Below are 21534 nucleotides of genomic sequence, written 5' to 3'. Positions count from 1 at the left end.
GTCAGTGACCATGAGTCATAGCTGAGCGGCTTTCCGTCCTGAAGCAGGACTGCCCCAAGGCCATATTTTTGATGCATCCACCTTAAGGTGCAGTTCTTTTGGGGGGTCATAGTACGCAAGTACTGGTCCAGGTTCCTTAATAATGAAGTCTTTCATTTTTTGGAGTGCATCATCATGCTGGGAATCTCATATGAACTTGCTGGACTGTTTGAGCAGCTGACGAAGTGGTGCATTAATATCCGATAAGCAGGGTGCAAACTTGGACAGATAATTTACCATTCCCAGGACTGTTTTGAGTTCGGCTTTGATCTTTGTTAGCTCCATGTTTTTGATCCCTGAGACCTTTTCAGGGTCTGGCTTGATTCCGTCAGTGGATAAGCATTGACCAAAATAGCGAACTTCAGTGGCACTCACAATGCTTTTCTCAGGGTTGAGTTTCACGCCTTTCTCACGCAACCTCTGCAACATCGCGTGCAAGTTGTCATCATGCTCCTTTTTGGTTCATCTGTAAACCAGAATATCATCGACGATCGCGACAACACCATTTAGACCTTCGTATGTCTCATCAATTTTGCGTTGAAATTCATCCTGAGCCAAAATGATGCCAAATGGAAGACGCAGGAATCTGTAACGTCCAAATAGTGTTGAATGTTGTCAGCTTGGACGATTCCTCTGTTGGTTATATTCCCCAGTACCCTGAATGGGCATCTAAAACACTGAAGTACTGTACTTTGCACCTGTAAGCTTGGGTGTGATGTCTTCTATTGTTGGTAAGGAGCAGTGTGGACGCTTGATCGCTTTATTGAGGTCGCGGGGATCTAAGCATATTCTGAGTTTGCAGGTTCTCAGTTTTTCCACGACTACAAGTGCATTTACCCAGTCGTTGGGCTCTGTTACCCTTGCTATGACTCCTTGTTTCTCCATATTTTGCAGCTCTTCTTTCAGTCTGCCACGTACGGCCAGAGGTACCCTTCTTGGAGGATAAACAACTGGAGTTGAATCGGGTTTTAAATTAATTGTGCACTCCCCTGGAAATAATCCAATGCCATCGAAGACATCAGCGTATTCCTCCAGGATGGATTTGTCCTCTTTAAGTGCATTTACTGAGAGCACTAGTTTAATTAAATCCAGGTCCAGGCATGCTTTGAGACCTAATATAGGCAGTGCTTGCATGCTGACTACGTAAAAGTTCATCACTGTTTTTCTGTCCTTGTATCTGCACGGCAACGCACAAGTCCCTTTTACTGTGAGTATTTGATCACCATATCCAGTGAGACTGTGCCTAGTCAGTGTGAGCTTGCACTGAGTTTTAGTCTATTAAATGTGTGCAGTGGAATGACATTTACCTGTGCTCCGGTGTCCAACTTGAAACTAACTTTAGTTTCTTCTTTTCCCAGCAGTATGTCTGCAAATGCTTGTTCCGTGTCACCTGGCTTTTGCAAGACTGAATTCATGAAAAACTCCTCATGAGGATTCTCTTTGCTCACTGCATGAACATTCCTTTTGTAAGCAGAACTACATACTTTCTCAAAGTGATTGTGTTTCCTGCATTTGCCACATTGTTTACCTTTAGCAGGGCATTTCTCATTTCTCCTATCCACAGGAGAAATAACTGCACTTTTCGTCTTCGTCTTTTTTTTTCAATGGCCCCGCAAACATGAGCTCTGCAATGCTGTCTGAACTTACGCCATGCATCCGGTAAGTTAGACAATTCCCAGTTCATATGTGACGATGGTACTCCTGTAAATTCCATTTTTTTTTTACTTTTCTTCTGACACCATGTCTTGTTCTTTGTTTGATTCTTTTATTGCACAGTGCGTGCAGTTTCAAATAAGGAGACAAACAAGTGAGTACCAAACAAACTGACGTGGTACCGTAAATTAGTGTCGCAAATATTCAGTGCTTACGTGAATATTACAAATATCACACAAAGAATACCGTTTTTTTCTCCAAAATTCAGCATGATTACATATAGATTTTTTTTTTTTACAACAGTTAACAACTGATATATGATTTGGTTCAGTTTAAATGATTTGGTTCAATCGCAAGGACTCACTCAGGGGTGGACGTACCCATTAGGCAAAGGTAGGCGACTGCCTTGGGCCCCCAAAAGCCAAGGGCCCCCTAAAATGCTTGTCATATACGAGATGCGCATTAAGCGTGGACATGTGAACGGTTGCTGTTTACGGTGTTTATTACTACAAAAACCATCTGCGTGTCCGAGTTGAACGTGCTTCTTGTGTATCCTGCTTGTAACTAAATGAAAATATAATGCAACTGAAGCTGACTGCCCCACGAGCACGAGGTCTCTCTTTCCCAGCGCATACGCACAACTCTCTTTCTGTGTCTGCTCTGTTCAGCGAGCAGCTGAAAGGAGCTGCGCTTTGATTCTCTAATTTTACATGCAAGCAGGGGCGGATTTTGTGAATTGGGGGCCCCAGCCAAATATAGAAATGGGGCCCTATACATTTGCACACATTTACTGTACCTAGATCAACCTTGAGGTTGCTTTTTTGTCGTGCTGCTTGCTGCTGCATATGCTGCCACATTGTTGTGTCCAATGTTTCTACATTTTTTATGTACATGTTATAATGGGATTCTTTCATTTACATTCATTCATTTAGCAGACACTTTGATTAATTCATGTTGTAGACCACGAAATAGCAATTGATTTACTATTGCGATACAAATTTTAACAAAAAACTAAATAAATTGATAAACCTCACAATTGAACTATTAAACCATTTTTTTTTAAGAAAATGGATGAGTCAGAAGTATAAATTATTATATTATTCAAAACGGATTTATGTGGGTGAATTTTCGCATTGGTCTGAACAAAAACTGCAGACTGGATTATTGAAAATGCACATTCATTCTCTGCCAGTGGGAGGTGCTTTTGGAATATAGTGGTTTCCCCGGTAACGGCTGTAAACAAAGCAGTGCTCAGCTCATAAATGGTACTTTATCAGGTAAAATGAAAATGCGATTGAAACTTTTCTGAAGACAATTGGTTCCCTTCAGAGGTTCATTCATATAAAAACTTGAATTACTGAGAATGAGAAAAGTGTGAACAAAATATAGCCTATTGACAAGGAAAGTCCACTGATGAGTTACCAGCGTAAGCCTACATTTAATTTTTGTCATTTTAACTTAGGGCTGTAAATTGATTAAAGGGTTCATATGATGCTTTTTTAAAGACCATAATTTTGTGTATTTGGTGTAACAAAATAGGTTGACATGCTTTAATGTTCAAAAAACACATTATTTTTCAAATCCTGTACATTATTGTAGGTCCTCTATGCCCCGCCTCTCTCAAACACTTGTTTTCTACAAAGTCCCTCCTTCTGACAAGCGCAGTCTGCTCTGATTGGCCAACTGACCCAGTGCATTGTGATTGGCCGAACATCGCAAGCACTCGTCGGAAATGTAACGCCCCTTTCCATAATCGCGAGCTTCAACTTTCAAAATAAATGTAATGAAAGTTAATAATGTCCTTAGTTTTACCATCAGTTCAAGCCCGAAAGGGAAACAGAGTCGAGTGACAGACACAGTGATGAAGCTCGTATGTATTTGCAGTACACAAGCCATTAAGACAGCTGAATCCACTGTATGACCCTGTCTCTCTCTCTCTCTCTCTCTCTCTCTCTCTCACACATGCGCGCGCACACACATACACACACACACGACGTGCAAAACTCTGCATTTGAACAGTCAACAGCAAATACTTAAACTAATAACAAAACATACTTACAGTAGCTGCTTCAGAAGCACCAGACTGTGGTAGCAAAGTCAGTATTACCTCCTTTCCTAGGTTCACGAAACAGTCATCCATAAAATGCGTTGCTGTTCTATTGTAAGTGATCTTAAAGATTCCTAAATGCATCTACTTTCAGAAGGCCAAATAAAGTGCTTTTGCGTTCGCCTAGAAACACACAGCATCTCCCTGACATGACTGCTTCAACACTAACTGTGGTTACTGAAACCATGTTTTCTTTCTTTGCGTGAACATGTGGGCGGCATTACGCAAATATTTCCACATAGTGACGTAGAGATGTGGGGGCGTGTTAGAACGAGCCATTTTAGGGGGGCGTGGCAGGGTCTTAACTTTGATAAAGAATATCTCTTTGGATTTGAGACTTTAGTCTTTGCAACTTTACAGATCTTCATGCACCAAGAGCTTGTAACACCCCAAAGAGAAAGGAAAATTTGAAATCGCATCATATGACCCCTTTAAGCTAGTCCCAGACTAAAATGCATGTTTGAGCTGTCTCAACTGAAAATATCTTGCTCTGACATATATTAAAATATGTCAGTGTCATTGTTCTGTGTCAAGATGCATACCCGTAACGTTTTCTTCTAAGGCATTTTTGTAAAAGTTGCTTAAATATCTTAATTTAACTAAGGCCTACTCCTGGCTTTAGATAAGCCCCGTTTGTGAAATGGAGCCTTCAAGTTTTTAATACTCTAATCAACATGGGCATATATAGATCAGTGGAAACAACACGTTAAACATTACCTTGTCATAGTGGTTTATCATTTATACAGATAACTGTTATAAATGCCAATAAATATATATTACCTTATTTATTACTTATAAGCATTATCATTAACATATACAAACACAAACACACACACACACACACACACACACACACATATATATATATATATATATATATATATATATATATATATATATATATATAATAGGCTATTTAACATATTGTTATATTATATAATGTATACTATATTATGTAATATTATATAATGTTATCTGTCAAGCCCACTGAAGGCTCGTCAGTAGATCACACATGCGCTGATAGCGCTGAAGTGAAGGTTATCTTCAGAGAGCAAGTTACTATGGTTACTTACATACCCTAAAAGTAACCTCCGATTTTGGAACCTAAAGCTGGGGTTATCCGCTCGCTTATTCTCAAACATACCCGGGTATGTCACATAACCTGCATTTTGGAATACGCCCCGTGTTAACTGGGTTCACACTCCAGTCCAGCGGGTGGCGCTAAAACACATACATTCGTTTGCCAAACACCACTGAACCTCAGAAGAAAATCCGTTTCACCACGATCTCTGTTGTTGTTATGTCGGGATGCTGCCTTAATAAAAAAGCTTAGAAACGTTTCTTTTAAGAGAAAAAATACAGTTTTCGAGTCAGGTCTGTAAATACCTGTAATATTCTCGTCCTCACAGTTGTGACTAGGTTTTGAAACAAGCAGGGATATCTGGAGGATTATCATCTGAACTGAGATCTGCTGCCGTGAAGATGATGTTTGTTAAAGAGGAGAGAGAAGAGGACACGATTGAACCAGAAACCTGGAGAATAAAACACGAGGAACCAGAATCTTTGAGAATAAAACATGAGGAACAAGGAGGTTGGTGTTTATTCTACAGTCATCTTTAATGACTGTTTGTGATAACGTTACGTTAGGCTTACAAAGTTTTACTTTTCTGGTTGTTTTGGGGGCCCTTGAAAAGTTTTGACATGCCCTGACATTTGTGTTTATATATATATATATATATATATATATATATATATATATATATATAATGGCTTAAGTCTGATTACACTGCAATCAACACAAACTGTGCTACAATAATATGTGAGCAGCATGGATGTAGCCTGCATGATTGTGTTTTTTGAGAAAACAATGTTTATGCATGGTTAGTGAAATTTTAAGTCACTGAAATAAGGCCATGATACACATACAAAACATTTGTTCAGAAGACTTTTGAGAACTGGATGTGGTATACTAGAGTTTATGCTACAAAAAATGATGTGAAAATCATCCTGTTCACTCATTCACAGAAAACAATATTATGTTACGATAAATGTTATTTTAAATAATGTGTATAACCAGACAGTTGAACAGACTTGCATAGTATTTTTTTCTACTATCAAATGGGCACCAGCTACTGTTTTGTTTCCCACAATCTTCAAAACATCATCTTTTGTGTTCAGCGCAAGAAAGATATTAAAGGATTAGTTCACCCAAAAATAAAAAATAGCCCATGTTTTACTCACTCTCAAAGCATCCTAAGTATATATGACTGATTTCATTCAGATAAATCCAGTTGGAGTTTATCCTGGCTCTTCTAATCATTAGAATGGGAGTAGACGGGTGTTTTTGTGCAACAGTCCAAAAGTAGTCAAATAAATCGTGCACATCCGTAAAAAAAAGTGCCTCACATGGCTCTGAGGGGTGAATAAAGGCCTCCTGTAGTGAATCGATTTGTTTTTGTAAGAAAAGAATCCATATGTGAAATGTTAACAACACTTTTTTTTCTCACTTCTGCTGACTGCCAAACGTGCAAGCCGTTCCGGGCAGTTGACGTAGGACAGACTCGTAGAGCACGCACTGGTGATTAGTGACGAACGAGGAAGCGTGGATAAGAGACACCAAAACAAAACGAGGGTCACTAATTAGAAGCACAAAACCAGGATTGGTAAAGAAAAAATATTGGAGGATTTCGTTATAAGCCAGGAAGAGACTGGATTTCCTTTGAAAGTGAAGTGAAGGTAGTGACATTTGCCAAGTATGGTAACCCATACTCAGAATTGGTGCTCTGCATTTAACCCATCCAAGTGCACACACACACAGCAGTGAGAAGTGAACACACCATGAACACACACCCGGAGCAGTGGGCAGCTATATATCCAGCGCCCGGGGAGCAACTGGGGGTTCAGTGCCTTGCTCAAGAACACTTCAGCCATGGGTATTGACGGTAGAAGACAGCACTGTTCATTCACTCCCTCCCACCACTTTGCTTAAGTAATGAAACTTTGCTTCCTTTGCTCCTGTAAACAAATTTACGAGACTATCATATCTCAGAGGCCTGTGCGCGTTGCATGCATCCTTCGCCAACCTCCGGAACGGCTTGCACATATGACAGTCAGCGGAAGTAAGATAAAAATGTTTTGGGCTCCTGCAGGGCTCCAAACAAAAAAATCGGGTAAGGAGCCATTGGCTCCTATAAGAAAAAAACTTAGGAGCCAAATAATTTTTTTAGGTGCCACAGAATAAACGTGTTTTATTTATTTTACGATTGTTATTATTTATTTATTTACATTTCAACATTTCAATCACACTGTCATGTGTTTATGTCTCATCTTTTCTTGATTTTATCAGCATTTTAATCCATCTTGTAGATGACCTGGGAACTAAGGTTCACTTAAAGTGGGAACTAAATGTCTTTTCCAGCTTGAAATCTACAGTCACAAAGAATTGTTCATTACACAGAGTCTGTACCAGTATCATGGAGCATAAGCATCACTTGGCCACTGAGTGTAGCTTGTGCTCCTCCTACATGAGACATTTCAGTAAGTTGTACTGTAGGATCTCTTATAAAATAGCCTACCTTTTGATGTTAATTCATGTTCACTATGTACTATATTAGTAAAGAGAAAGATTAAATGGGTTCACTTGCCCTTGAACTGAGGCACTAAAGCGACCTCGCCTGCCCCATTAAAGAGCGCCAAAACTGTATTGTTTGAATTTCGTTATGAATTCGGAATAATTTTAAAGCTGGTACTTTTTATTAAAAAGTGACAAAGCACAGAGCTTTTTGCGATTACTGGACGGCAGTTGCACTTCAAATAATGAAGTTCACGCATTAAAAGAACACAGACCAAGATTTTGTTTAGAAGAAGCCATATTAGTAATTATTATAAACGAGAATTGTTAACGATATTGCCAATATCCACACAGCTGACAGCTTTACCTGTTCTAGTTTGTTCAAGTTGTGCACGAAATAGAGGCTGAATTTTCTGCACTTTCCCTTCTTCCGTCTCCGTCATTTCTCTCTCGCTGCACAGCGGAGCTGCGTTTATCAGACTGTGTGCGTCAGCACTGATGTGCGGCAGAGATGAGGACTGTCTGAAACTTTCTTTTTCCACTAAAACTTTGATGCGCATTGTCTCAGTTTAATACGTGAACATAACAAAAGATTTGATCGCAAAACAATTAGGAAAAAATGCATTACATTCAAATTTTTAAGTTATAACATGTAAATATATACCCAGATAGCAATAACACTCGGGCTGATTCTGGAAATGCGTCTCTGTCGGTTCAGTCTCGGCATCGGTGAGAAGATAATGGGCCAGAGCCGCGCCGACTCTACAAAACACTTCTGGCTGACAGACGGCTTTTTCTCTATGGGCCGATCTCGGCTGAAAGCTGCTGTACACGCGGCAGGTCCACACTCGGTGTAGTTGTGTGTATTAACCTTCGGCCCGAGTTCGTTTTATCACAGACGGGGGGCGAATGACGCAAATCATCCACCCTGAGCTAGAATGACGCAAATCATCCACCTGAGAAAACTTTTTTAGCGGTTAAATCCTGAGCTTTCATAGGGGTAGTCGCCAGTGGCGACCTCAGCAAAAACATCACTCGCAAATTAATATTTATAAATCTCGGTATTTCATGTAATGTGCTTTGGGTGTACAACAATACACAATAAAGCGCTATATAAATGCATAGTTCATTCATTCATTCATATACACCTAGATGATTTGAGGGTAAGTAAATCTAGAGGCTGACTGATATGGGTTTTTCTCTGGCTGATGCCAATATTTAGAATTCAGGGCAGCCGATGGATGATATATGATGCCGATCTTTTTGGCCGATTTCCTTTTTCTTTTTTACCCCTTCATCTTATAAAAGAGAGTTTGAGTAAATGTTTATTGCAGGGTACAAGACAGTAGGTTTAATAGTATTAGTTGTAGTAGCCTAATTCATAGTAATAATACATGGCTCAAAACAGTTCTGAAGCTTTTTGCTTATGTTTGCTGATAGACACTAGTGTTTCCTCACAGACTTGCAAATGCAAATTCATTCTCTGCCAACAGGAGGCGCTGTTTGAGTCGGAGGTATAGCAGTTTCCCCGGTAATGGCTGTAATCAAATAAGCACTGCGCTCACAAACGTTACTGTATAAGGCATTACAGGAAAGACTAAATGAAAATTACATCTAAGCTTTTCTGAAGATGGTTGGTTCTTTTCAAGGAATTGTTTCTACTTTCACATGCAAATGATTTGTTGCACTTATGAAATTCTAGTAGGGCATCAATTCTAGCTGTGTGTGGACAAGGTGTGGCTGCAGCCTAAGAAGGAGAGTATGGTGCTGTGCGGTATGGTGTTCCACGACAATGCTTAGCTGCTTGCAGATGCACCTGCCTATAAATCAGCCTGATTTGCAGCATAATCAGCCGATGCCGATTAATTAAAAAATGCCAAAAATCAGCCTGATTAATCGGCAAGCTGATCAATCAGTCAGCCTCTGTGTAAAACATGGAATGACTTTCATTTCTGGGTGAACGAACGCTTTAACCTGTTAACCTGCACCCCCCCATTTTGGGACTCACAGCTGAAAATTACCTACCTAGATTAAAATGGTAACAGTTCCTGACAACAGTGTGCTACACACACAATTTAACTCTTTGGAAAGAAGAGTTGATAATGCACAGATAAAAAGTTATAGACATAGTTATGAGACCAGTCGGATCTCGTCACGTCCCTAATAGACACTGAAGTGCTTTGCAAAAAACTGTACCACACTGAATGTTTTTTTTTTTCCATATACAAATACATGAAATCAGTCCTTGAGCAATCAAAAAAAAAAGTAATGGGTTGAAAGTCACATGTCTCATGAGTTTATTTTTTAAATTTGAAGATGATACTATGGTTCCTGCAGCCATTTTTCTGTCCCCGTTTGAGGAAAAATAGCCACCAAATGTAACCCTTACTAATGTAAGGGTTCTACAAACTATTTTAGGCATTATACATATCACTGCATATATATATATATTTTCATTTATAAAATAATAAACTGAATCTTAGACATCATATAAGTGATTTATTTGAACACTAGAAACATACAATAAAAATAATTTTTGAATAATAAAAAGAAAAAAAAAATTAGCTTGGTATGTCAAGTACATACTCGGATTGGCAGACATGCAGCATTCACACTGATAGCTGGTCTACAGTATGTAATCACACGCTGATGTTCGGTCATACAGATGGTAATCATACAAATGGTCGGCCATACAGTCAGTAGACACACTCTTATGCCCGTTCATATAGACAGCATTCACACTGATAGCTGGTCATTCAGTCAGTAATCACACACAGATGGTAATCGTGCATTGGCTAGCCATTGGCTAGTTAATTTTTTTGTTTACTCGCCAGACTAATATTAAAGGGGTCATATGATGTGATTTCAAATTTTCCTTTCTATTTGGAGTGTTACAAGCTCTTGGTGAATAAAGAAGATCTGTAAAGTTGGAAAGACTCAAGTCTCAAATCTAAAGAGATATTCTTTCTAAAAATTAAGACTAGTCCACACCCCCCTAAAACATCTCGTTCTAACACGCCCCCACACATCTCTACGTCACTATGTGGGAAGATTTGCATAACGCTGCCCAGATGTTCACGCAAAGAAAGAATATAAATAAAAATATATTTTATTCTCGTTGTAGTATTGTTGTTGCTGCCGCCGCCATGTCGTATAGACGCTGCGTGTTTCACTGTAAAAGCAAAACTACTTTGTTTGGCCTTCCAAAAGAGGATGATATCAGCTTCGTCATGCCTGGGGCTGATCCGTGCTGGTCGCTGAGGAAATACATCAACTTTGCACTGTGGATCGCGAATCAGCTTTCACCGTGGACGAAGCGGAGTCCAGCCCAGGGTCGCCACATTTGGTTGCCGCAAGCACAAGGTACGCTCCATCGTAGAATCGGCTCTGCTCACTCAAGCCGCCCGCGGCTCACTCTGGGCCTCCGGCCTCCGCTCACTACGGTGTGTGGCGCTGTTTCGTTGAGAAAGTGAAACTACTTTGTTTGGCTTCCAAAAGAAGACACGACTAGAAGTGTTTATAATGGGTTTTATGTTTATGTCTCGTCGCTCCGGCCAGACAAGGCATCACAATATGTTAAGAGGTGTAACATTTCCATCACACGCTTGAGGCATTCGGCCAATCACAACGCGCTTGATAGCTGGCCAATCACAGCACACCTTGCTTTTCAGAGCAATGAGCCTTGTAAAAATCGCGTTTCACAACAATAATGTACAGTATGTGGAAAATAGTGTGTTTTTTAACCTTAAAGCCCATGTTGCAGGTTAACCCTCTGAAGTCGATTAATGCGTATACGCGTTTTGAAGCATTTTGTCCTGATAACCCCGAAAAGAACTTAAATTACACTTTCAGTTTTGATCTTACAGATAAGATCAATACATCAATCGAATCTTTAAAGGGTCTACTTTTTTTTGTATACAGACATAATAACAACAAAACTTTGTGCATTTATAAAATAAAGATAACAAACAAGGAGTGCTGTCTGCAGCCTTTGTCTGCGCTTATCTTCAGTTACAAACGCGTCATTAAAATGAACTGTAACTCAGTGAATACTCAACACAGAGACATGAGAGAGATATCTATAGAAAGCCTGACATGTCGACTTTTAAACTAAACAAGTGCTTCCGAAAACAAATATTCTGTGATAAAGTAATCCATATGAAAACAAGGCGATGTCCATTTTTCACGTCTCCCTTCATTATCTTATAATGCGACCACGCCCCCGCGCTGTAGCGTGAACCAGACAAATTAAAGATTCGATTGGGAGCCTGGTTGAAACATGAGCCGAATTCCACAGAAAGGCAGGATGTTGTAAATCAACTCCCAGCACCACAGTCTGATAACCAACCAACTCTTTCAGAGAACAGCTTTCAACATTAACACCATTAGAACAATTATTGACAATTTCAGTTCGAAGAAGAGATTGTCTAATTTGGCGCAAGTAATCGAAGAGATGGACAGTCTGACCCTCACATGTAAAGCCATGAGAGTAAACAAGATCGTTGGATTGACTTCCCCCCCACCTAGCAGAACCAGACTGAAATTCCTAAGGAGACCTGTTAACCCCTCTGGTCTTCACAGGACGTATCCTTACTCCCCAGAATGGCACAGAGAATGCCTTCCAATGCATATATGCACCAAAATGAACTCAAAAAAGACTTCTAAATGGATATCAGTCCATTGCTTAACTCCATATCATACATGAACCCACACATTTGATTATAATGTTTCTAATCACTTATTGTGTATGTCTTTTTAAATAACTCTTGAATAGCTTAAGGGATCATATTCATGTTTAGTATGTGTGTGTTCGAATCTTCTTGCTTGAAACGTTTCTGACCATCAGTTATTTGTCAAATGTATCATATTCTTGTTATAGGAATCATGTCCAAATTATACCCTTCAAGAGCGGGAAAATTCGGACCATGTGCTTGATAAGATAACATATGATTTATGAATGGGTGGGACAAACAATACAACACCCGAGAAAAGACAATATCTAATTGGTCAAGACAACATTTGAGGTGTGGCCAAAATGCCAGTTTCAATACTCAGGACACCATCAAATTTTGCTTTTAGCTTTAGCTTTTAGTCATGCTTTTAGCTTTGAGCTTGCGTTTAGCTTTTGCTATCAGTCATGCCGGCTTTCAGCCTGCTTTTTAGCTTTAGCTTTTAGTCATGCTTTGTCATCACTTTTAGCGTTCTTCGAGCGCCGTTCCAGCGTGCTTCGGCCTGCACGCCTGCTGCTACTTAGCCACGATGAGAAGAAACACCACCTAGTCTCGTCAAACTTTACTTTCTGTTCTTTTACTTCTGTTCTTTTACTTTACTGAGAGTTTCGTGTTCTGAGTTAAGTTTTGTAACGCCGTGTCTCCGAGTCTGACCTCGAGTGCCCGTCTGATACTTCAACCAGCCCACAACTCTGCATCGTCAGCCAACGCCCAACCACGGGCTTCCCAAGATGTCACTTCAACGACTACTGAACTTCCAGCCAATCAGCAACTTCGGGAAACCCCCTTTTCAGCGACAACAAAAGGGAACCCCGTTAAACAGGCAACGCAAGTAACCTCCAGACTCACATCTGTACTGGTGTTATCTAATATAAATTTAACCTCATTGAGGAACTCAGTGCGAGGGTTAATTAAGTGATTAATGGTTGTTCATGTCTATGCAATTTCACGTATTGCTGTAAACTTGGGATTTCACATTCTCATCCTCTTAAACTCATTCTTTCCTAACTTTCTATCTTCCTGCAACTTGTGTGAATGTGTGACAGCGTGTGCTTATGTGTTAGATTAGTTTATATGTCTTAGATTTATCTAATAAAGCCTTATTCATATTGAAAAGAGAAGTATCTTGTTTTTTGTGCTCACAAGTTAATGTCTTAAACTGCCGATCTTGTTACTGTGCTAATTAATAGTGTTTTCACTATACTTTGGATATTAATATCCAGCGCAGATTTGATGTTAAACGGCTCGTTCAGTGAATCGCTGGCCGTTTCAGTGATCAGCCGTGAAACAGTGATTCTGTTCAAATTCCCTTTAAAATCTTAAATGATTCCCTTTGAGCTAAATTGACCTGTTTCCCTTACAGTGCTGAACGCGCTTTTGGGATTCTAATGTTTCACTGAAGCGCACGGCTTTTGAATACACCCACACAACAGAAGACAATGCAGCGAGATTGTTCTTCAAGTTTTTTTTATTTTACTGTTTGCTTCGCGATAAGATGAATAAGACATAATTCACCCCAAAAGGATGTGATGTGGTTGAGGATTAGAGATTTGGATTTCCTCAGAAAAAAAGAATGAAGCACTTTATTCAGCAGAGATCATAAACATGAGTAAGTCTCTTTTTATTTTATTTATTTATATACTTGTAGGCTACTAGTTTTCACATAACGTGTAAACATTTACTAGTTAGACTTTTTCCAAAATATTATTCCTGACTAAATGTATAATCAAGTGAAATATTATGAAGTGTCAATAACAATATACACTACTATACCATTCAAAAGCTTGATGTAAATAATATAAATGCAACAAATAAATGTAACTGTAACAAATGTAACAAACAATAATGTTCTTTCAATTTATCCCCCCTGAAAAACCTGAAAAAAATATTCTCAGCTCTTTTCAACATTAATAATAATAATGATAATAATAACAATAAATGTTTTTTTTTTTTTTTGTAGAAAATAAGATTGTTAAAAGGATTTCTGAAGGATTGTGTGACTGGAGTAATGATGCAAAAAAAATTCAGTTTGAAAGTCAGGTTTGATTGTTCCTAATAAACTGTATAATTGCACTCAGAAGTGAATATTAAATTATGTTGTGGGATAATTAAATACATTCTAAATAAACTACAAACATAAAATTATATACATTTATTTTGTCCTCACATTCTTTCTTGTAACTCATCCCTCTCAGTGACACAGCTGACTGAATGGCTCATTATGCAGCTCATTATTCAGGCCTTTGTCTTCTCAGGTGTGAATTCATGATAGTTGACGCCTACTCGCATATGACTTTTACCAACAAAAAGTGTCTTAGAAAATTTAAATCAATATGTTGTTTTCTGTAAGTGAGTAAACAAGATGATTTTCACATCATTTAGAAAAAAAAATTCTAGGCTACAAGCTTCAGTTCTCAAAAGTCCCGGGAGCCAATGTTCTGTATGTGTTTTATTGCCTTTTTCAAGTGATTTAACATTTTTAGTTTTTCACTAACCACGCATAACATTTTTTTTCTCAAAAGCACAATCATGTACACACATGCTGCTCACATATTATTATAGCCCAGTTTGTGCTGATTACAGTGAGATTAGACTTTAGCCATTTAGATATTTATAAGAAACTGAAAAAAGCACAAATGTCAGGGCATGACAAAACTTTTCCAGGCCCCAAAAATACCCTTAGACTCCAGAGGGTTAACCACCACTGTCGATTAATGGGTACATAAACCACTCAAGATATGTATATCATTTTTAAAATGTCTCAAAAATGGTCTTAAAGACCAGTTTTTTACGTTTTTGGTATAAACTTTTTTTTTACGCAATTCGGTGATGACGTCACCCTGGGGAGAAGCAGAGGAAAGGTAGCCTCAGCCTAAGTATTAGAACTATGGCGACTGACTGGGATGAGGAAGAGGAGGCAAGAGCCAACATGTATGATGGCCCGCAGCCGTATAATTTCTAACCTGCCAGACGTGAGAGGGCAAATGAGGAATTGCCAAGAACTGATGGCCGTCACAAAGCCAATTAAATGCATTGTCCGAGGAGAATGAGTGGAGAGTTGGTGAAGTGTCCTGGTGCGTTGCTATCATTTAGCAGCACAGCAATGAGCACTGGAGCTAGTCTACGAGCAGCAGTGCACAATAACGACACATATTTTTTTTTACTGTCATTGAATAGCACAGAGTGAAAAATCAACTTTTCTTTATATCTAGTGGCAGTGATCATGACGTTAGTTCAGATAAGTACCGGTAACCTTTGTCATAGTGTCATAGTACTGGTAAACTTTGTCTTTGTCATCTAGAAATAGAAGGCATCAAGCTAGCTATATGGGCGTTTCTAAGCGTTTATCTCTTCCTCCGGTGAAAATGTTGTTGCAAACGTAGCCGCATGTCTATCGCTGTGTTTGGCATGTGCTTGTGTGGGTGGTGCCATCCCATGGAAACTGCGTTGGAAAGCTTGTGCTGTAGGGAAGTGAGTGTGTTTTGGTCGCTGGTCGAGGAGCTCACCCTGCAACCAGATGTGACGTGCCTCACTCAGCATCCAGGATTTGAGGCATGCTGCCTGAATCCGTTTGTGCTGAAAATAGCATGCATACACCCGTTTCAGGCAGGATCATGGTCCCCTTCAAGCCAGCACGCACGAGTATGTTAATAGTTTGTTTACTTTTTAAACAAAGTCTTATGAACCAAAACATGTTTCCAACATACTCATCCCTAGGCAATACCGGTACACTGCATACAGGCAGGCTATACGCTGGGCATATGGAGTTCTTGGTTTTGGTGTACAAATTTATTGTTTGTCACATAAGATGGGGTGATGTTAGACATTTTTTTAATATATCGGCAGATATCCGTGTTTAGTAGCGCCGATTTAAATTCAGGCACGTCTGCGGGCAGCCCCGTGTTATTGGTGCGGTGGAAAGTGCTGCTGTCGCATGAGAAGGACCCCAAGCCAAAACTTTTGGAAGATTCAACAACAGTCCTGGGAGATAAAGGTAGTCAGAGAATTTCACTCTGTAAATGGGGTGGAGTAGGTGGCAGCTCTCACAAACACTGCAGGGTTACTCCGCCCCGCTCACTGACAGCACCGCGCTCGGAGACAGCTGTCCTGGAGCAGCACAGAATGGTGAATGACATTTGTTCAGAAGCATGGTTTGATGCAGACAATAGCCAGGTTTCCATCCAACTCATTTGCATTTAGGGATGTCAATATTTGATCATTTCCATGATCGATCGTCGTTTAAATTAACAATCAGTGAATAAGATTAATGCTGCAAAATGCGTCTGCAGCGGTATTATTATTATGTGCAAAAGCCACTCGGAAAAAAAGCTTTCTCACCCGAATTAAAGGGGTTTAAGTCTGAATAAAATGATAGTAGCAGGACTGTAAAATGAATATGTGATTATGATCATTTGATAAAATGAAGGGAGCGTGCTGTACATTTGAGATCATTTTACTTTGTTGACTGTTTTCCGTCAAGGAGACCGCTGAATGCGCCCCTTTAAATGGTTTCGTGGTGCTCGTTGTTGTATTTTAAAACGCAATTGCAATGTTTTCAAATTACACTATAGTATTAAAAATAAAATGATCCCAAACGTAACTGTGGTGCTCGTGGCTGTGCTGCGCAGTCAGTGAACCGTTTTTTTCACATTAAACATTTTATGCGAGTATTAATGACCAGTACTTTATTTGATCCTGTTCTGCAAAATGTTCGATTTTGAATTTTTGCGTTCCGGTAACGTTAGGCCTATTTGTTTTAAAATAAAATCCTGCATTTACAGTGCATTAGATCGTGACAGTGGGTGTGTGCGTGCAGACGAGGACGAGCGCGCGCGGGTTTGGCTAGATGTGTTTGGAGGTTATTGCTCACGTCTCGTTCTGCACATATCCGAATGTTTCCATATTCGCAATGTATCTGAATGTTAAACTATAATATATTTTATTTTTTTTAATGTAAACTAGACGGAAAAGATGATCCTCTTCACATGAGCAAAAATGTCCTTGGCATAACAGCAGAGTGGACCGGTATTCTATGGTCTATTTAAACTGACCAGTGTAACCTTTTATATGTTTGGTTGACTGTACTTAGTCTTAATAATGAACAGACTGCGATGTAAGTTTGAAGTTAGTATGCACTTTAGGTGTTCTGTGTCATTTATACCAGACACAAATGTTGCTGGTTGCTAGTGTGTTTGCAGCACTATTATTTATTTTTTATATATATATTTTTTTTAAATATTTTTCAGTTTAATTTTTATTTATAAAATTTTATTTCTTTTATTTAAATGTATATTTAAGTTTACATTTATGTTCCAACAAACTTGAAAAATTCTGCTTGATAAATGCTCTAAAACTTTTATGTAAATGATTGACTTTTTTTTAATATATATATATATAACCTGTTTTATATATTTAATACTTGGTCAGTTTATTGATTTGTTTGGTTAACTTTAGATAATTTTTTTTTATTTGTAATACCGTGCAGTGCACAAAAAAGATTCGAGAGATGGTTCAAGTCAGTGCTCAATAAATGATGATAAGTTTAGAAATGTTGTGCATCCACTTATTATTAGTGTGACATTTTAGCATGCAAATGAGGGGGAAAACTTCAAGATATCAGCCCTAAAAATCGGCAGCACATATCGGCCATCGGCTGACCCTGACCTCTAAACATCGGCATCGGCTATAGAAAAACCCATATCGGTCGATCTCTAGTTCTTGACAGGCATATAAGGAAGCCTCTACCCTCCTGTCTGGTTTCAGCTGTCAGGCAACAATTTCATAGTGGTGACGAGACCTTTCATGGCTTTCAGTGGCCTCGTTTGGATGAAAATGAATAAAAACCATATTGGCATGTACAACATTAATAAAATTACATATTTTTCAGTTCAAGATTTAAGTCATGCTTGTTCTGTTGTGATCGCTTAACCGCCCTTAAAATGTAACAATACACAGAACATGTGAATTCCAGTAAAAACAGTTTATTAGTTTATCCCAAGTTATGGGAGTACATTACAGAAGAGAGAGACCGGTTGGAAGTCCTGATAAAATAAACAAATCTGAAAAGACTCAAGGGTTAGGCACAAAAAAAATCAACATAAAATTACCTTGCCATAGTGTGGTCTTACCTGCGGCTTACCAGCTGATGGTTTGCTCTCTCTCTCACACACACACACACACAAAATACATGCATACATACATGCAGTGATATCAAAAGCACATAGAGCAGACACATAGTGACCCAAGACAAAAGCGCACAACAGGTACAATGATTGGTAAATTATGTTGTTAATCTAAATTAGATAAAAGAAATTTCATGCAAACAAAAGAAAAAGAAAACCACAGCACACAGACAGAGCCCAAAACATGCAGCATGCAGAACCCCTTGTAAAACAACCACCACCAAGGTCCCACCACCAGCTACAATTAATTGTTCTTACAAAGACAAAAAAAGGAATGATTTTGTGCAAACATCTAAGTAGTAAAGAACCCCTTGTAAAACAACCACAAAGAAGGTACAAAACATGCGGCATGCAGAAAACCACCACCAAATGAACAGACAGGAAGGAATAAAACTACTACAACTAAAACATCTAACAACAAAAATAAATACAACTAAATGTTTGGACCTGTCTGGGGAAAAAAATAAAAATGTTTATTAGATTTGTTGTAGCGTGACTGCTGGGCTAGATAGAGGCTGATGGCCTCCTCCTTAGGAATTTGTTCTAATGATTTGGCGATGGGGGCAGGTGCACAGGCTGACAGATTGGCGCTAACCTCTTGAAGAGCCTTTGGTTATTGTGTGTAGCTCTCCCGAAGGGCCTCGATTAATTATGTTGCATAACCTGCATACATAATAATTGTAACGTGGATTCAGAGATGTTTGGATCCATTTGCAGAAGTTTAATATCAGAATGGTCAAACAGGCAATGATCGGGGAACAGCGTCAGGTATGTAGAGGGATATCCAAAATCAACAACAGAAACAAGCAGAGGTCGGGGCAGGCAGCACAGAATCACAGTCGGTATAAACAATCCAATATCAAAACACGGAAGGAACAACACAGGGAAAATGCTCGGAAATGCTAGACGGGGCTAAACAAGACTTCGCAATCATTGAGAGTCCAAACACAGTTTATATAGGGGAGTGGTAATGGGGAACACCTGATGGTGATTAGACCTAAGCACAGGATTATGGGAAATGGAGTTGGGAATGGAAATGGACACCACATGCAAGAGTCCTGAGTGGAGTGCCCTCTGCTGTAGTTCATGGGCACTCCAGCTGATGATCGTGACATAGCCCCCCTCCTAAGGAGTGGCTTCCAGACGCTCCTAAGTGAGAGTAGACCAGAGTTCAGGCGGGAGGTGGAGCGGAGGCGGAACAGGGGGAGGGATGGAGGGAGGAGCCATGGAGGAGGAATGACCGCCGACTCCAGGGGGCCGAGCAACGGCGGCGGAGCAGGTTGAGGAGGAGCCCGAGGCGGAGATGGAGAGCCCCAGAGCCAGGGAGGATCCGGAGGTCCTAGGTGGAACAGATGACTCTGGCGACTGATGCGGAGATGTGGATCTGGAAGGCCGCGGTGGAGCCAGAGCGACAGAGGACTGAGGTGGAGCCGAGGGGATAAAGGAGCCTGATGGAGCCGGAGGTACGGAGAGACGAGGCGAAGCCAGAGGAGTGGAGTACTGAGGCATAGGATGGACGACGCCAGACCAAGGTGCAGCCGGAGGGACGAGGGAGCCAGGCGGAGCTTGTGGACTGCCAGGCCACGGCGAAGAGGAGGGAGCTAGGAGCCATGGTGGAGCTGACGGGTCAACCGGCCGAGGCGGAGTCCAGGCCTTGGAGGCTGAAGGTGTAGGTGAGGGAGACTCCGGCCATGCTGGAAGATGGAAGTCCCGTGGAGCTTGCACAGCAATGATGATGGGCTGAGTGTGAGCAGAGGGACTGCCAGACGACAGCGGTGGAGGAGGCAGGAGCGGGTGGGAGGGAGGGCATTTAGGAGAAGGAGCCACAGGAGAGCAAGTCTGGTCAGGTAGGACTGAAACAGAGAACATAAACAGGTTAATGAGGGCCTCCATGGCCGTGACAGGACAGGCGGTGAGTTCGTGTACGGCCTCTGTGGCCGTGACAGGACAGGCCGTGAGTTTGTGGGTGGATATTACTGACACCTCCGAAGGTTCTGCAGCAGTTGCTGCCACCTCTGGAGGTTCCACAGCAGTAACCGTCTCCTTGACAGCAACACAACAGGCTGAGAGAACATTGCTTGGCGAAACAGACAGGATGAGACGAGGCTCTGGATGATCAGCTGAGATGTGATGAGGCTCTGGAAGTTCAGCTGAGACGTGACCAGGCTCTGGAAGCTCAGCTGAGATGTGACGAGGCTCTGGAAGCTCAGTAGTGTCTTGACTTGATTTGTGAAGATCAGCGGCGACTCAACCTTGCTCTTGACGATCAACGGTGACTTGACCCTGCTCTTGATGATCACCTGTGGCTGCCATCTTGTGCAGTGGCGCTGGGCTGGCGGCCATCTTGTGCAGCGTGGTTTGTTTGGCGGCCATCTTGTGCAGTGGCGCTGGGCTGGCGGCCATCTTGCACAGTGGCTCTGGGCTGGCGGCCATGTCGTGATGAGACTCTGGAATGGCGGCCATGATGCGACGGCACTCTGGAACGGCAGCCATTTTGTGGAGACACCCTGGAGTGGGAGATACTGCAGGACTCTGGGGTTCCTCCTCCACAACACCCACAGTAAACTTAGAATCCGCCAACAGTAAAGCATATTCCACAAAATCTCCTAGACTGCACTCGAACTTCCCCTTAGGTAGCCAGGACTTAATCGGTTCATTTAGTCCAAAACGAAACATGTCCTTCAGCATTATGTCCCCAAAGGATACCCGGAAGGACAGCTCACAAAAGTGGGCAACATAATCCTCGATGGAAGAATTTCCCTGCCGCAGCTCAGGCAGCTGCTCAGCTGGGTCCATACCTGGCCTGAGTTCCTCAGAAAACCCCGCTGGATCCTTGTTTGGCGAAGTCTTCTGTAACGTAGATTCAGAGACGTTCGGATCCATTTGCAGTAGTTTATTATCAGAATGGTCAAACAGGCAATGATCGGGGAACAGCGTCAGGTATGTACAGGGATATCCAAAATCAACAACAGAAACAAGCAGAGGTCAGGGCAGGCAGCAGAGAATCACAGTCGGTATAAACAATCTAATATCAAAACACGGAAGGAACAACACAGGGAAACCGCTCGGAAATGCTAGACAAGACTTCGCAATCATTGAGAGTCTAAACACAGTTTATATAGGGGAGTGGTAATGGGGAACACCTGGTGGTGATTAGAGCTAAGCACAGGATTATGGGAAATGGAGTTGGGAATGGAAATGGACACCACATGCAAGAGTCCTGAGTGGAGTGCCCTCTGCTGTACTTCATGG

General features: G+C 40.8%; 2 protein-coding genes across 4 annotated transcripts in view; both read left to right on the top strand.

Moving 5' to 3' along the window:
- The window catches only part of LOC109055588 (zinc finger protein 239-like), a 309104-nt gene that overhangs the window by 209192 nt on the left and 78378 nt on the right, over nucleotides 1-21534 (top strand). The gene's annotated exons all lie outside the window — the stretch shown is intronic.
- LOC122144122 (zinc finger protein 85-like) overlaps nucleotides 1-21534 on the top strand; it is a 73157-nt gene that overhangs the window by 41555 nt on the left and 10068 nt on the right. Inside the window, exon 1 of one of the 3 annotated variants that reach the window (XM_042754790.1) lies at nucleotides 5054-5390. The exons of 1 other annotated variant lie outside the window; for it this stretch is intronic. In XM_042754790.1, the coding sequence (XP_042610724.1) occupies nucleotides 5282-5390 (109 nt within the window). In that variant the 5' untranslated portion in view covers nucleotides 5054-5281. Of the gene's footprint in view, nucleotides 1-5053; nucleotides 5391-8445; nucleotides 8885-21534 lie in introns of those variants that run through there. One more of the 3 variants, XM_042754792.1, reaches the window with a different exon arrangement.

This window comes from Cyprinus carpio, unplaced genomic scaffold (assembly GCF_018340385.1).
Source record: "Cyprinus carpio isolate SPL01 unplaced genomic scaffold, ASM1834038v1 S000006593, whole genome shotgun sequence".
Taxonomy (NCBI): Eukaryota; Metazoa; Chordata; class Actinopteri; order Cypriniformes; family Cyprinidae; genus Cyprinus; species Cyprinus carpio.
This window is presented reverse-complemented; position numbering and strand designations above follow the sequence as displayed.